This window comes from Molothrus aeneus, chromosome 3 (genome assembly GCF_037042795.1).
Source record: "Molothrus aeneus isolate 106 chromosome 3, BPBGC_Maene_1.0, whole genome shotgun sequence".
NCBI classification, from domain to species: domain Eukaryota; kingdom Metazoa; phylum Chordata; class Aves; order Passeriformes; family Icteridae; genus Molothrus; species Molothrus aeneus.
Window position 1 is genome coordinate 63,610,047 of NC_089648.1, and position 17,342 is coordinate 63,627,388.

The following is a 17,342-nucleotide window of genomic DNA, read 5'->3' on the forward strand; positions in this document are numbered from 1 at the left end:
CAGGAAAAGGGAACCTGTCTTTAATGGGATTTTTAGGGAACTTGGCTGTTTCCTAGCTACAACTATGCATGCTGTCTGCTCCTCTGATCTTATTTTTTCTTATTTGTTTCAGAAGCTGCATACACACACACAGAGCTTTCTGAAGGAGTTTCTGTAGCACCACCCCACTTCTGCTTCACACTGGGAAGGAAAAAGCTATTGATCTCTGCAGTCCAAGGGCCAAATAACATTGAATACATGCTTGGGAAGAGAGAGAGAGAGGAAAAGGGATCTTGATGAGGCAGATGAAGGGGTCAGGTGTTGGGGAGTAGTGGTGCAGGAGCTGAGCCACATGGTGCAGCAGTGAGGGTTTGGGAGTTGTTCAGTATTGGATCGATGGTGCTCTGCATCCATGCCCAAACACACCCCAGTATCTTTAGGATGAGTGACCAAGTGATCCATCCCCTTCTTCCTCAGCCCTGCTAAACTCCTTCTGTGCAAAAGGGTAGTCTTGCCTGTACTGCCTACTGGGAGCAGTCCTTGGTCTACACAGTGTTCTAAAGCATGTCTGGGCATTGACTTGGAACAACAGGGACCCTCACCAGGACCAGAAGGTGCTAGCAATCAAATTGTACACGGGACAGGACTTGGATTCATACCCTGACCAACTGACCAGCTGTCTGATGGACGTGTAGCCAGACAAGATCAGAATGGGAACAAGGTATGGAGCAGAAAGCCATGCACTTGCCCAGATAAGAGAGAAATAAGGAAAGTATGAAGGGCATTTCATTATTTGCTCTCAAAGACAGGTACTAATGAATTGAGGAACTGCATAAAGAGAAGGAAATGAGGAAGAAGGTGAGGATGCCCTCTGTCTTGTGTCCTACCAATGCTCTTAAGCAGCGGTCAGTCACTGTATCTGATTTTATATACCACTTTTGAAGCTTGAAGGCTAACTTACCACTTCTGACTTTCATCTTTGTGCTTAGCTCAGCAAATCTGAGTGTCTTTCAAAGAGGTTTGGTCAGCAGCTTCATGCAACCTAGAAGTTTTGTGAGTGACATGCCTGTTATTTGAGAACTGGAAAAGAACTGGTGAAAGTGGAGAAACTTGAAGTTATGGGGATTTTTCTATTGTCATGTATAGATTAGCATACCCCCTTTGCAAGGTTCCAGAATAGCAAATATTATTTGCATAAATAAGGCTTCCAGCATTTATCATTGACTCAGTTGTATCTGTGATGTGGCAGTCAGTAACAGTACAGACTTCCAGACTTCAGTTTGCTTATTTCAAACTTCAGCATTTACAAACCTAAATCCTATTTTCAAACTGTAGGTATTATGACTGACTTGTATTTTACAGTCAACAACCTACTGTTCTAACTTGGAACATTATAGTTTTTTGGCTCTTTATTCTTGGTATTTTTCCTGTTCAAGTGAAAAAATCAGAAAGTTTCCTAATACAGCTATTTGGAACAGCTTTCCCATTTGAAAAAAAAAAAAAGAAAAAAAAAGTCATGGGTCAGAGAGAAATCTTAAGAAGGCCAGCAGGTGAAAATGGTTCTTTAGTCTGTGGGACTATTTGATTACTAGTTTGCCACATAACGTATTAGTACACTCTAAATGCCAGACTTCAAAGTGACTTGATTTTGTTTTAATTATGTGTAAGAACCAATTTTGATGGGCTAAAAAGAGATCCTGCAAATTCATTACTAAACACAGTTCTTTTGCTGCTAGAGTTTATTAATGCCTTCAGTAGCACTTTATTTTTGTGCCTGCAGTTTGCAATGCAGAGACTTCAGCAAGGTTAAATAATGTGTTATGCAATAATAAGGCTTTGACACTTGTGATAAAAAGGTTGCTAAGATTATTTCCCATGTCTTTGGGAACTGAATATTTTAGCAAGCTGCCAGTAACTTTCATTTGTGGAATATGAATGAAACTTTTTTCCCCCCACAATTGCAGGTAATTAAAATCTTGTTTAATTGCAATAGTTGAAAGTGAGCTATTGTAGTACTATCTGTGACTCTATTGTAATTCCTGGGCTGCTTGAAAATGCTAGGATTTGTTGCTGTTCCCAACCTTTGTGCTTCAACAGGGGAATATTATTATTTAATAGTAATAATAATTACAAGTTCATCTCATTTCACAGGAAATGTGGGCCCTTTGTGTCCACTTTTTAGTCTAGAATTATATACATTATTCAGCATTCTTCAGTACAGGCTCCCTGGTGTTCTCTTGCACAGCTTGTTAAACTTCAGGGTATGGGCTGCTTGCCATGGTGTGTGTGCATGGGGGGGGAGTTGCTATATTCCTTCTACACAGGAGCAATAGATGGAAATGCAGATGAGGTGGCTGAAGTTCTGAACACTCTTGATGATACAAGAACAGGAGAACCAAAGGAAGGAAGGTTTTGGAAGGAATCTTTGCAATAGAGAAGACTAGAACAAATTATATGATAGGACTTGTGGCATTATTTTTTGTTATCTTTATAAAAACTAATAGAGTAAGCTCTTTATCAAATGTAAATTAAGGTGATTTGTTCATTGGGAATACATTCATCTGTGTAAAGAGCACACAGTATTTTCTCCAGCTGAATTTTGAATGACAGAACATGTAACCAGTGCTGCTGGTGAGTGCCAGGTGGATAAATAAAAGAGTGTTGTGCTTCAAATGTTGTGTTCATAAGGGAGGGTGACTTCCCATGAGAAAATACCGATGGAAATTGTTTTGGCCTTGGTCTGTGAATTGTGGAGGGGAAGATTATCAGGAATAAGATGCATTAGGAAATGATCCAGAAGGATATGAATACCAATTTTTGGGAAGCTGGAGGAGTTCAATGGGAGAAGACCTTCAGGAGAGCCCAGTTGACAGTTTGTTGTCTGAACAATGTTTTCAATATTAAATTCAATATAACAGCTGTTTGAAGCCTCAATAGTTTACCAGTTGCAGTTGTAATCCTCCGGTTTAGGGAAGGGGGAGGGAAGTCTTGTGGTGAGATGCAGCTGAGATCAAATTGGCCCTGTCATAGATTTGCAAATAAAATAGAAATGCAGAGTAACACAGGCTAACTAATGTAAGTCTTGGCACTTTATTCTGCCTGCCCCCTCCTTGTTTGGTTATATTTGTTGCTTTTTGAAGATATGTCTTGCTAAGTCATTGTCACTCTCCCTTTCTTTAAAAGGAGTTAGTATAATAGGTTTCCTAGTTATATCTGTAATTTTCTCCAGCATCTTGAGTGTTTCTGAGCGATGGGTTTTCTTCTACTAAAAAAACAATTTTAACATAACTTTGGTGTTATGCATCTAGTCAGTAATGTAAAGGATGCTGTATGTCTGCATCAAAGTAATTTCATCTTTAGATGCTAATAAAAAAATCAGATGAAATTCCTGAAACCTGTCAGCTTTGCTCTCACAGCACATATTGGATTCATACATTGCTTTTTGTTTTCTATTTTTTTCTCAAGTACACTGATCAGAAGTCACAATTTCTCTGGATCTTGTATAGTAGTTGGACTATTTCATTTATGGTTCAAATAGTGAATGATAAATTACTGAATAAATATAAGATGAAAGACCACATTACTCACATTCTACAATTAACATAAAAGCCCTGGAATTAAAACAAAAACATGTTATTCCAAATACATGTAACTCTTTTCCAAGTACCTGCAGACTTTCAGAATCCTTTCTAAAAGTGAGGCCTGCAAATATCAGATCAAACTGATGTTTAGATGTTAGCATAGGTAAGAGATGTTCTAGCAAAGGTGTTTCAGATATTCTCATACAGAGCACAGTCTATTTGGGGTACTAATGTAAAGACCATAAAACTGGAAATTATATTTATCCAGTTGTTCAGACCTGTCTTTTACACTTGGTACCTTAAAAAGGGAACATCTTATTAATCTTGAAATATGCATGTCCAGTCACTTTGCCTTACAGGATTTCCATTAGAAGTAGTGGAATTAATTCAACCACTTCTCAGACTTGCTATGTAGGTGATACAATAACAATAAAACAATAATAGAATAATAAAACAATAAAACAATAATAACAATAAAAGAGAAGGCGAAATTTAAAATAAAAAATAATTCTCACTTCTACAGATGGTGAAGTAGAAATTTTGGGAAGTTCAGATGAAAGTTTTTCTGATATATTCTGGTACTGTTAAATGAATCTTAAGGTATTCATATACAGATTGATCTGAGAGCAAAATAAAAAATAATATTGCTTACTTAGAATTTTACTGCTGAGTAGAAATATACAGACTCATTTGTGCAAACTGTATGTGGATGATTAAATGTATGAAAAGAGAGTAATGATCAGGGTATGGCATTTTCAATGTGTCATATCATACAAAAATTTTAAAAATCAAACCAGGAAGAAGGGTAAATTTGGTGTAGCAGAAATCTTCTACTTTTAGGACAAGTTCATTTTTTTAACAGACTACTTCTTCACACAAACTTTCCTTCACAAAAACATGTAGACATGTTTGCTTGATGTGAAATTATAAAACTTTAATTGTTTTGCCACTTAGAGTTATTTGTGTGCTGAGAATAATATTAACCTGGTACAATGAGTTTAGGAATAACTATCAGGCATACAGATTTCAAATCTACTATTCATGAAATGACTGTTGCAGTGTTTGCCTGCTTCAGTGGCTTGCATAAAGATTTTGGTAAGAGGCAAATATTCCAAATGAAGGTTCAGAGGTTCAAGTGACCTATTGGGAATCTGATGGCATTAGAACAATGGTTGCCTTCGAGAAATGTCCTGAAAGATCACCCCTTCAACACATGTTCAGTATTACAGTGCAATTAATCTTTGTGGCTCAACAGTAAAACCTTTATTCAAATTATTTCCAAGTAGTCTTCTTGTCTGTAGCTGATTTCCAGAAGCAGATGTCAGCGCACACATACTGAGCCTTCCTTAAAGGGCCTTTGCACTCCTTGAAAGATAGCAATGGTTTTGTGAGTTAAGTGGTCATATTTAAATCCAGAAAGGCAAAATGTAAAGTTCTGGAGACAAAATATTCAGGTCATACACCACTCAATTTACTTGAAGCAATTGAAAATCAAAAAGTAATTTAATTCAGTTCTCAAAGGAAACACAAGTGTCTGGGATATCTGATTAACTCATTTCCTCATCTGAGACCTACCTCTTTACAGCTTCAACCTTCCCACATCAAAGAAAGGTACTTGACATGTGCTAAGGCTCAGGATTGAAATGGAAAGGACCTGAACTTCTGAAGAAGGTTCACATATTCATATTCTCATACTATTCATAAGAATTTCAGCTAGCTCAGTCTCCACAGAAGAGAAGCCACCCCTTTCACTCATTTGATCATCCTTTCTTCAATCAGATCAGGTCAGATCAGCCTTTCTTTAGTCAAATCAGTTCTCTACCAGCTGTATTATATGTTGGATTTTCAGGTGTACTTCTGTATTTAATGTACATGTACTGTAGTTCCAACACAGGTAGCCTGATTAGCAGGTGAACAGATGCATCATCTAGTTAGTTCAGATTTCTAGAGAATTTAAATGTCTTTGTATCCCCCTCCCCAGGTTTAATGTGGATCATGGCATAATAAAAAAGCCTGCAGAGGAATGTTGAAGTTGAGATGAGTACCTGTTTCCATTTGCCTTATTGCTGCATTCAGTGAGACAATGACTGAACACTTGTAAAGAGAAATAACAGAATTTGAATAAAAGGCATTTTGGAAACAGAAATTAAGCTGCAGAAATTAAACTTTGTTGTTTCTCTTAGAAAGAATAGGAGAGGAGCAGTGGGAGAGAGCAGTGACAGAGGAGAAACTGCAGATTTCTAGATTACTCAAAATAAGCTTGTAAGAATGTTATGTTCTGAACACTGCAAGACAGCAAGATAATTTTGCAGTCTTCAGCCATGATGCCAGTCTGAGTTTTCAAGGGTCAGATATGTGTGATGGCTTTACTTTGTCAGCCCCTTTGAATTGTGCTCACATGTGTTAAAAAATTTTACAGGCACACACATACTATATTAATTATGTATTAATCAGAGTCATTCTGAATGGAAATTATGTCCTCTTTTTAGAGGGGGAAGTGCAGAATACATTTTGGAGGAGAAAAATTCCTGAGTGTAGACCAACTAGCACTGTAGCAAGCCTGAGAGTGTGTTTTGAAGCCTGTACCTTTACAATTTACAAGAAGCTCACCAACTCTGCAAGGTGTCTAGATACCTTTTCTTAATCAGAGCACCTTGGAAACTGAAAAGCATGAAATAATATTTCTGTTAAGTAGCCCAGTGCTGATTTGTTTGTTTGTTTTTTCTGTAAAGGCAGTTTGCTGCAATTCAAAATCCATAAAAAATAGGGAGCAACTTCTTCCCTCCTACACAAACTGACATCTAAATGCTTAAACTGGAAAAGCACAAAACCCAGCTAAATGAAAAAAGCCTGCAAGCCTTTCAGAAGAAAATCCATCAGCTCCACCATGCACTGATTTATATTAAATATAGTTATAGTGTATGTTCGCAAATAGAAAAAGGAAAAGTGACTCAGTAGAAGTAAGAGCAACCCAGAACATGTGAAAGTCAAATGCCTTTTTTACTTGCCCAAAATTTTGGGACACTGTTGGGCACCTTTTTCTGCAGAAACACAGAAATTAAAACAGTAATATTACATAAAAAGGCAAAAATTTAGAAACTTCCCTGGACCAACTTTTTAGCTGAATGCCTCGAGTGAGTGTTGGAGTAAAATTGGAATTGCCTTAATAAAGAACAAAAGCATGTGAGACTCAGATTCCTCAATTATGCTTGAATTTCAAAAGGCAGGGAAAGAGTGTGCTTTGAGTTTTGAGGTAGATACTGACTGGACCAAGTCTTTGTCATTAGTAAAAGATTCATCCACACCAGCTTGGAAAGGGCTATCACTGTAATAGGGAACCATCTTCCTTGTGAATACACATAATGATTACATTTTTTTATGAGCACATAATAAACTCATTCTAGTGTTACCTTCTTGTTTGCAGTAAGCAGCATTTAGACTGAAGTAGGAAAGCACTTGATGGGACATTTTGATCAATACTGATCTGTCTGAGATGGAGTGAGGGGAGATAGTGTGGGACCTGAGGTCCAAGAGCACCTTTTGGGCAAATGCTGAATCATCTGCAAGGAATGATAAGTACTTAGGTATGTGGATTTGGAGAAAGCCCTAGAGCCCAAAAGAAGAGATAAAAAGTTGAGCAGGATGAGGATATTTTGTCAAAGCGAAGAAGAGAAAGAAATGCTTTAAATTCTTGTGTTGGCCTTCCCTACATCTTCTGTGTTTTGCTATTTAAGGCTGTTGTGCCTTAAAACCTGTATATGTGTATGTATATATATGTATATATATATATATATATGTATGTATGTAAAAATAAACCTCTATAGAAATAAATTTATGTTTGTTTCAACAGAATGCTGAAATTTCCGTATTTGAAGTCAACATTCGTTTCGTCGGTGGACTACTTTCAGCTTACTATCTTTCAGGAGAAGAAGTAAGATGGTTTATCTGATATATCATCATCTAGATAAGTCATTAAATTTAATTTTAATTATTTTATTTATCCAAATTAAATAATTTCATTTATCCATTGTTTAAAACTTTGAAAATGGCTTGTACAATGGAGACCAGTCCAATGGATCTTCTTGTTTCTATTGCTGCCCCTTTCCTTAAGTCCTAAATCTATTGCTTCTTTTAGGTGTTTAGTGATATTTCAGTACTTTTCAGGTTTTATCTGATATTTCAGGTTTTATCCTGAGTGGGAATCACACCCAGTACATCTTCTGGGCTTCATGCTAGAGTGTGTAATTGTGGAGTTCCTACTCTGTGGTAGTGGTAGGTTTGGTGCACCACCTTCCTGCTTCTCAAATGGGTTTCAAGTGTACCCTTGAACCTGTTTAAACTCTTACTTTCTGTTTGCATAATTGAACCTGAGCCTTCAACTCACATGGAGAAGACATGTTAAGTAAGAAAAGGCAGCTATAAACCTGTACATGTGAATGTCTCTAAAGCATTTATAACCTATTAATCTCTATTACCTGCCATGGTTTCTGGAGAGAATGAAGGTGCAATTTCATCTTAAAGCTTTGTCTAAATGCAATTACTTATATAATATTTTTGGAGAAGGCCAAAAGAGTCACAAGTACCGTTTTAAATGACATGTATATTTTCAAGTTTTAGCTTGGCAGTTGAAAACTCTTTAATCTTACTAGTTTAAATTCTTGTTTTGTCTCTGGATTATAGTAGTATTTTGTTGCAGGATTACACAAGTTAGTACTCTTTAACCATAAATTGAATTTATCGTTCCTTAAATCCAAAGCAATTACTAGCAGAAACTCCACGAATCCAAGGAAATTAATTTTTTTCATGAGTAAATTTCCCAAATACTAGTTGAACCTGTCACTTTAAATTACTTTAATTCTATGGCTGTGCATGATTATTTTTTGTTAAAATTTATCATTATGTTAAAGCTGTTTTAGCAGGTACTGCTGGGTCATCTACCTGACAAAGCAGTTATAAGGAGACAAAATTCCTCTGACACTTTTATATCTTAACTAGACTTACCTGCTTATTTCATATGGACCTGTGCTGAGTGTAGATGGTATGGAAAAGACGTTCCTGTCTTAAAATGCACAGGTTTTATTATTTGAATAGTCTTGTAATTTTACAGGAGAAAAAATGCAGTCAGACACTTAACAGTAATGAAAAAAATTGAGATGTTCTTGGGAGCTGGTGTCTGGATCTTTGCTAGATATTATTTCACTTATGTTTCTTCTCTTTTCACTGGAGATCTACTTGGGAAACAGGTGTGGGCTTTTCTAGCATAAGCTATTGGTACAGGTTAATTAACCAGTCCTGACAGAAGCTCATTTCTTGGCAGATGAGCTGGTAGATGAATGCTCATGGGCCTTTACATCAAGTGGCAGTTTGTCTGCCAAGAAATGCCTTAATCCTTTGTCATCAGTGCTGGTGATTTCATATGTATGTTGATGGCTTATGTCCTGTGTCTGTTAGTGTGCAGTCTCACTTTCAATCAGCGTGTATAGTTTCTCCTAAATAACACCTAGTCATTGCTTCTCAACCATTCCTTCATCCTCAGAGAGGCAGTTTTACCACCCCCTCTCCAGCTAGATTGAAAGCAGCACTCATGTTCCAGTAAAACTCTTGCACAAATGAAATGAGGAGACATCTGAAGCACAAGAAAGTGTTTCTCACAACGGATTATTAAATGGAATGGAACTCTTTGCAGTAGAACATCAGTGATAAAGGATGCTAGTGCCCATTCTAAAACTGAGGGACTCAGTAATGAAAGTAAAATTGCCTCTTACATACAGAGAAGAGGTTTATTATTAAGGAGGATGCCAAGCTCTTGCAGGCCAGGAAGGGCATCGTCCATGTTTGCCACTGGTTCTCACGTTCTCTGTTAGACATCTGCTATCCAAGACAGAATGAAGTCCCTAAACAGTTGTTCTGGTGGCTTAGAGAGTTCAATTCAGCATGCTCTGCCTTCATCAGATTTGGGGAAACTTCATGATTTGTCTCCTAAATCCCAACATGCTGTGGCAATAGCCAACCTCTGCCAATGGAAAGAATGGGATGCAGCAGGGTAAGATTTTTCTGTATTACGTGGGTCTCTTCTTCCCTGCTGCTGCTGAGAGGTGTGGACAGGTCTGAGGGCCCCAGAGGCTGGCTGCCACCATAGAAAATATATCTTTAGTAATCTGTTGCTCCATGACATTAGTGGGTGTTCCTAAAAAGGTAGCACAATCTGTATGCACACTGATTGAAGGATTAAACTTCCTCCGTTAAAAGCTCAATTAATTCTTTATCAGATTAACTATTAAAAAATCTTATATTTGCTGTGCTCACTTACCAGTATTCTAATTAAAGAAAGCTATGTTTCGGTAGAAGGAGTGATGGAAATAATTATTGTTTGTGCTTCTGAATTACATTTCCATGGGTAATGATCCAAAGCTGCAACACATTGTATGTTCCATAATCATTTGTAAGTCTAACTAATCACGATTAAAGAATATGCTATCATACTGAGTAGTTCCTAAAACATCCTACTCACATAATAGTTCATTTAGATAAAGTCACCAATGTGGATCATTCTATAAATGAACAATTTGAATACTTTACCCCTTGATAACTATATGTGCTGCTCACTTGCAAATAGAGCCACGAGAAGTTTTCTGTTAAACTTCCTACAATTTCTACCTTACTAGAATTCATATGAAATACCTTAAAGGGCTAGAAATATCATATGCCTTTTTTTTTTCACTGTGATATCTGTCTAAACCCAAGTCAAAAAGAGTTTCAGTCAAATATCAACTTCATTTGTCATATAGCTACAAATATCAGAAAACTTGATTTTAAGATGAATAACTGTTTAACTGATGCTCTTTTTTTTGTTGTTGTTGTTGGTTATTTTTTGGTTTCTTTTCAGTTTTTAAGTCCGTCATAACAATATTGCATGTGAATGCTTTTCTTGGTATTTTTTTTCTTGGTATTTTTTCTATGAGTCACTGGCTGTAAATTATTATTAAAAATAAGCCTGACTCCCTAAAAGCACTGCTAGTATTGGAAATTTTTTTGGTTTTAAGAAAATATCTTTAGGAAACTGTAATATGATAGATTTATCCCACAGGACTGGGACAAATTTTTTTTCAAACTTTCTTGATCATTTTGTTCAAATTAAACCTTGATTAAGTACAAGACATGTCTTAGAATCTTGGAAGATTCCTCATTTAAGTATTTTTTTTGTTTTGAAATGAAAAATAAAATGTAAGGGAGAAATTTGTTTTACAACTGCCTTGCTGTACTTGCTAGTTTGATGTTAAATTCTGGTATACCAAGGGTCAGGAGTATTGCATGCAGCAAGGTCCTCTGTCCTGCAGACCCAAGTATTTACACTTCCAAATGTAGTCATATACAGAGATAATTCATTAACTTTTGGAGGAGGACAACACTGAACCCTCTAACAGCAGCTAAGATTTTTCTTGGAATTCATGGAGACCACAAACATTACTTGTGAGCACTGTAGTTTTCACTGCTGGGAATAGCTGTGATACTGGTGCTGAAAGTCGTGCCAAATGTATGGCCCTGCCTTAGTGCAGTGGGGTTGGTACATTCTCTAGGTCTTCTGATTTACTCATAACTGGCTCTAAAAGGCACTACTAAAACTAAGTAATAAGGGGACTGTTTTACTTGAAGGTTGGCTCCACAGTCTGGGAATACATTGCACAGGCAGAAATAGAAGGAGCTTTTAGTTTGCTGTTTGTGTGAGCAGCAAAAAAGTTAATCCAAAACACTCTGAAGTGAATAAGAAGGCCATGAGTTTCAGATACAGCTGGTAATTTCCCAGATTCCTTTGAAGCTTTTCTGTTTTGTGAATGGGATAAGTAGCTTTTTTTTTCCCCCAGAATTAAAATATTTTGGATGCGGCAGCTGTTCTGCTGTTCTTCCTGTATAATATGCTCATATTGCCATTCTTCTCCATGTCATGAAGCTGAAATGTAACAGATTTGTAATTTTTTTACTGTGGCAGGATAACCTGTTTGAAGGAACACTAATTTATTCTAATGAGGGGGAAGGAATAACAAAAACAAACCAGAACAAACAAATTACCTCCAAAAACTCCCAAACCAAAAAAAATCAAAGGAAAAAAACCCAAGTTCTTCATGATAGATATTGGACTTGGAGATTCGTGTGTTTCTCTCTACTAGCTGTTAATTAGAGGTTAAAAAAATGGGGAAAAAAGTCATGGCATACTTAATTAGTTTATATCTGCATTTAGAGTTGGAGTTACAGTGCCACTGTTCAACCTCACTTATCTTGGCTTCCTGTCTGACTTCAGACAGACCTAATCATTGCTCACTGTAAACCATTCTCCCTCAGTGATTGTCAAGCTATCTTACTAACGAGGAGCAGGCATGAAATAATGATGCAGATGCTATTGATCTCCAACTGCCTTTGCCAGGCTGACCACAGAAGATTGCTGACTTCATATAGTGCTGAGACATTCTGCAGAATTTAGCTGTAGCTATTCTCTCTGTCTCTCCCTCTCTTGTAGAGGTGTCTCTTCAGAGAGAATATTTAAATTCCTTGAATACAAAAAAAAAAAAAATTTCCATCATTTAGCAGTCTTGAATGGTAGGAGAATTAAGTTTTTGTCACCTCTACAAGGGTGTTGGCCTTTTCTGCAAATTGTGATTGAGTTCCAGTGTATGTGCCTTGGGGATCTGAGCTCACCAAGTGTGAGCACTGAGCGCATGTTTTATCTCCTGCTTCCTCTCACTTAACTTGACACTAGTTAACAAGAGGACTTTCCCTTTTATGTCCTGGAAGCTTGATTTCTAATGCTGTTTGAAACTCCAGGCATACTGTATCAGCTTGATCACTTCTCTGTGAATGCCACTTAACTCCTCCTTAATCACCTCCACAGACTGGCAGTAGAATTCCCTGTGTGGTACAGACTAGAAGACTGCAATTGCCTGTAGCTTTCTACAGCCCTGTTTTCAGACTTGGGTCCTGTTTCCCACCTACCATCCATCTGCTGCCACTTTTAAGCAATGCATCAGTGTTTCAGTGGTGTCATGTTTTAGTTCCTGTAGAGCTCTGAAATGAGCTTTATGCTCTCTTTCATTTTTATAGATTTATGATTTTTTAACTTGGTATTTCAATGAATTCTGGAGCCATTCAACTTGGAAGTGACCTCAAGAAATCTGCTAGTCCAGCCTCAATAGTGCAACAGTCCATTAGGCTTATTCTTTGAAGAACCTTCTTGCATGGGAACATGTCTATGCTCCTCAAGACTAAACACAGGGGCAAGTTTATCTTTTAGCAAGGCTTTGGTTCATGCACTATGCTCTTTTAAACAGACGTCTGCTATTGTTTCTCATGGCTCTCTAGCAGGCCTCATATTTCTCTCTTTTTTTTTTTTAACCTTAAACACTTGTTCTTCAAAAATTAGATTTAGCCTGACTTAAAGAACAGATTTAGCCTGTTCTTCAAAAATTAGATTTAGCCTGACTTAAGAGTTTTCATTTAACTTGTCAGTTTCTGTATTCCTTACTTGGACTCAATATAGTTTTACTTTTAATTACCTTCTTTACATTCAAACCAAAAGAAGGAAAAAGTCATCTGAACCTTTTGATTTCAGAATTTTTGGACTCTGAACCTCACCTTTTGTTCTCCAAATCATCTCCAAGCAATTTAACCTTGTGGCTGTTTCTTTCTAAGTTCATTTCAGCTGGTCAACTTGATTCTCTTTCTAAACTTAAACATTACCAAAGTGAACCTTTTTCTAAAAGAATGTGTTGCATTTGGGGCATGCAGCCCCTGTTGACAGTAATATAAGTCAAACTAAGTGCTACTATTTTTCCTATAGATTCTTAATTTCTGTAGAAAGCTGTCATTACACTGTATAAAATCAAGGTTTATATCAGCTCTGATGTAGTACTTAACAGCCTACTCAGGGACAGAGAAGGATTTAAAATCTCCTCTGTTTCCCACAATCACAGTCTGTAATCTCCATTACTATTTCAGCCTCTTCTCCACCTTTAATAAATCTAATGCTGTTCATTTTCTGTGCTAGCTGCATCAAAATGTACTGCAGAATCCCTATGGATTCACATTCTGGAGATAACCTTGACTCCTAAGATTTTCTTTTATGTAGGCTGCTCTGCCATTGCCAGCAGACTGCCCTTCAGTCTTCCATTTCTGTCTCTTAAGTTCCTGCAGTGCAATTACACTGTCACTGTTGATGAAACCCATCTCTCTCAAATAGGTTCCCTTTACTCCAAAAGTGTTCCCATTCCTAACACTTCTGTCCACTCTCTCCCAGTGCTACTTGCTCAGCTGCTCTGTGCCACTGTGCTGCTCAGGCTGCCCCCACACCTAATTCTGAAGAAAATTGGAAGAATGGTAACAGAGTTGTGGATTTCCAGTCTTGCACTTAATTAAGATGCTGCTGCTAGGTTTTCCTTCTCTTCCCACTCTGCTGTGGGGTTACTGATGACACCCACGTGTACATTGGCAGGGAACTGCTTCTGGAGTCTGAGTACCTGCAGTGTGATGGAGACTCTGCCCCTGTACTGCAATCAGGCATCAGCTGCCATCACCAACAGGTTCTGTGCCTCTGAATGAGGGCCCTCAGGCCACTCTGCTAATGTAAAGTGGGAATAGTGGTAATTTGCCTTAATTCAGTGAATTGCTGTCTGCTGGGAGTCCAGCAGTGGGTATGTTTTGCTTTTGTTTGTCATTTTGTTTGTCTGTCAGTGTGAATACCCACAGCAGGGGACTGAGAAGCTGTGGTGACAGCCTGCTGCAGCTGCTGTAACTAAGCCTGCTATGAAACCAGGAATCAGAGCCCTGAGTTTGATCTGAGAAATATCAGTTTAGAACTCCAACCTGTACATAACTTATGTTGTTCACTTTTAGTGGTTTCCCATTTGCCTAGCAGAAAAAGGTTTGTTTGAGGAGTTTTCTCCAAACAACAAGAAAATTTGCTTTGTTCCATGGTAAACCTATTTGACATGTTTTTGCATTCATATGTTGACTTCGGAAATAAGAAAAAGGTTCACTGCTCATTACATTAATTTTAACTAAAATCCCTGCTCACCTCCACACTACTGTAGGCTGATGGTAAATTGCTAGAAAGGAGGATGGATTATAATGAGACCTAAGAAATACTGGATTGTGATTGTAACAGCTGGTATATTTGACACAAGCTCATGAGCTATGTTATTAAGTAGAATTCAAGCTGCTGAGAGGGAGCTGTTTGTTTCTTCTGAGGATTTGGCTTTCAACTAGCTCCTACAGTTTCACTTCATTCTGCTTCTACAGAACAGTAGGAAAGAGAATGTCTGTCAGAAATAGTAGTGTTAGTGCTTTCCCTTTGAGCAGCAGCTCTAGATAGACTCTAAAGAAGAATTCTTTGCATGTGGGTTGATATACTGTACAGAAGAAATTACATGCTATTAACAGTCTGTCCAGAATCACCAGGCACCTGCAAAGAAGTTGTTTCCAAGATATTTCTCTCTTTTATTTATCTTAGTTTCCAGTTCTGTCACTTAGCAGCACAAAATGCAGTTTCATAATAAAGAAGAGTAAGAGGAGGGTAAAAACATGCTGCCTGAGGAGGTGGTGGAGTTGCTGTGCAAATTTAATAGAAAATGTACAACATATGGTTAGATACAGGGTTCAGTGGAGCCATTTGCAAGCAGCATTTAGATTGTTGGAAATATACTAGTCATATCTAAATAACAATGCTTATGTATAATAGTAGAGTGAAGAATTTTAATTCTTTCTGCAAATGAAAGCAACAAAAAAAATCTCAGTGCTGTCAGTGGGATCAGCATGAATTTATACTGCTTAAATTCCAAGCTATGTAAAATATTTGGGAAGTATATTCTCTCAGTGGATGTGGTATAAATGTTCAATTAGGTGATAATAATAGATGTTATTGAATCATTGTACTGATTTTTTACCAAAAAAAAGTCCATATGAAAATATTATTTTACTGTGTATGTGGAGTAACTCTTCATTTCTTCATCTAAATATTTCACAATGTATAACCAGTGTATGGGAGATTCCACTTTGTGCTTTGTCTCAGTAAACTGAATCTGAGGTTATTTTTCATTAAGTTGGGAGTTAAGTAGGTGATAACATCCTTCTCTTATTAGCTTAAAGCATAAACCATCCAGTAGAAGATTACTACATTTTTGATTCTCTTGGCAGCTATGAAGACATTCCATCAGATTCCCAAAGCTGACTTTAGCAAAGAATCTTTCTATCTTCATATCTCTTTCCAAAAATTTAAATTACATCTAGTAAAAAATATGTAGGCATATTCTTAATATTATAAATACAATTTGAGTGAACAGAAATGTATAATGCAATTTGGGAAGCTTCCTATCCAATTAGCTCTTTAAAGGATCAGATTAGAAATTAATTTCAAAGCACCACTTTGTGCCACCCACCAATTCTGCTGCTTCAAGCTAACTGAAGATCATTGAGAAGACTGAATGCCTGAAATCAGAAACAGACAGACATCATTGCTGCTCTTGCATGCTCTTCATATCTCTAGCAATAGGTAGAGATAATGGCATCCTTGCTGCAGGAGAAAGAGATATTCTTTTAAAAGTCTCCTTTGCACTTGCAACACATCTTGCTCAGCAGATCAAACATGAGACAGATACAAACAAGGTTCATTTGCTTTAAGTTAGCACCAACTCTTGGGATCAATTTATGGTGAGGGCTAATTGTCCTGTGGATTTTTTTTTGGCAGGATCAATTGTTTATTTTCAGGCAACAGAAATCTGAAAGATTTGTAAGATGAGTAGGAAGCTTTCTCCCACACCTTTCAAAAACTGCAGGAAGCCACATGCTTTGTTTGCCATTTGTAAAAATGCAACAGTTGAATAATGTTGGTAAATGTTTTGGTTGATAAATGAGTCCAGTTGCTGTATCATCTGTGCCAAAAGGTGCCTCTGCCATACTCAAACTGTATTTGCACCCTGTGCGCAAATGATTGAGAAGGAATTTGGAAAAGATGTGCACATTAAAAATCCTGTGTCACTTCCAGCATGATAGATGCCAGTGGGGTTTTGTGGTTTTGGCAGGTGATTGCCCCTAAACAGAGCTGTCATGAAACATTTGAAAAACAAATCTTTGTTTTCCTCCAATCAGTAAATGTAAGGGTTCATTTTGCTCAGGGCTATGTGCACAGAATTGGGCAAACTGCAAACTTTTCTTAAGCCAGAAACTGAGAAGAGGATGAACATGAAGATTTGAAAGCTGAAAAGGAGGAGTGGTATGTAGTGCCAGTGTCTCAGACAAATCTTACTTGGTTTCCTCAAGAAAAAAAAATAATTTAGGACGCAGTTAAACAGCAGATTCAGTTTCTTAGCTCACTGTTTACATTGCAAGTCTTTTGTCAACTCGTATACAAGCTTCTATACCCCCATAGGTGTTAGCTGGTCAGCCATCTGACTGTTTAATTTCCTACTAAAGCAAAAGATACAAGAGAGATCAGGAGGTGGTAAAATAGTCTGAAGAATTTGGATTTTGTTTTATGTGTTTAGCTCTGATATTCTTTACCCAACACCTTCAATTGCTGAGATTAACCCACCCCACCCTGATGAACTCCTTCAAATAGTTGCTAATTAACACAGTGCAGGATGAGGGGACTCTTGTCATTCAGCTACATGAAGGCTCAAGAGCTTGCTTTAACTTCCAAGTCTTATGTAAACTGACATAACTCTAAAGCAAACAAGGAAGATCACTCCAGCAGCAGTGTTTCTGGAGTAGAGTCAACCTTCAATTAACAAAGAGCTGTCT

General features: G+C 37.3%; 1 protein-coding gene across 1 annotated transcript in view; it reads left to right on the top strand.

The window, feature by feature from the left end:
* The window catches only part of MAN1A1 (mannosidase alpha class 1A member 1), a 140,095-nt gene that overhangs the window by 48,806 nt on the left and 73,947 nt on the right, over positions 1–17,342 (top strand). Inside the window, exon 4 of the mRNA XM_066547076.1 lies at positions 7,411–7,491. Coding sequence (XP_066403173.1) covers positions 7,411–7,491 — 81 coding nt within the window. The remainder of the gene's footprint in view (positions 1–7,410; positions 7,492–17,342) is intronic.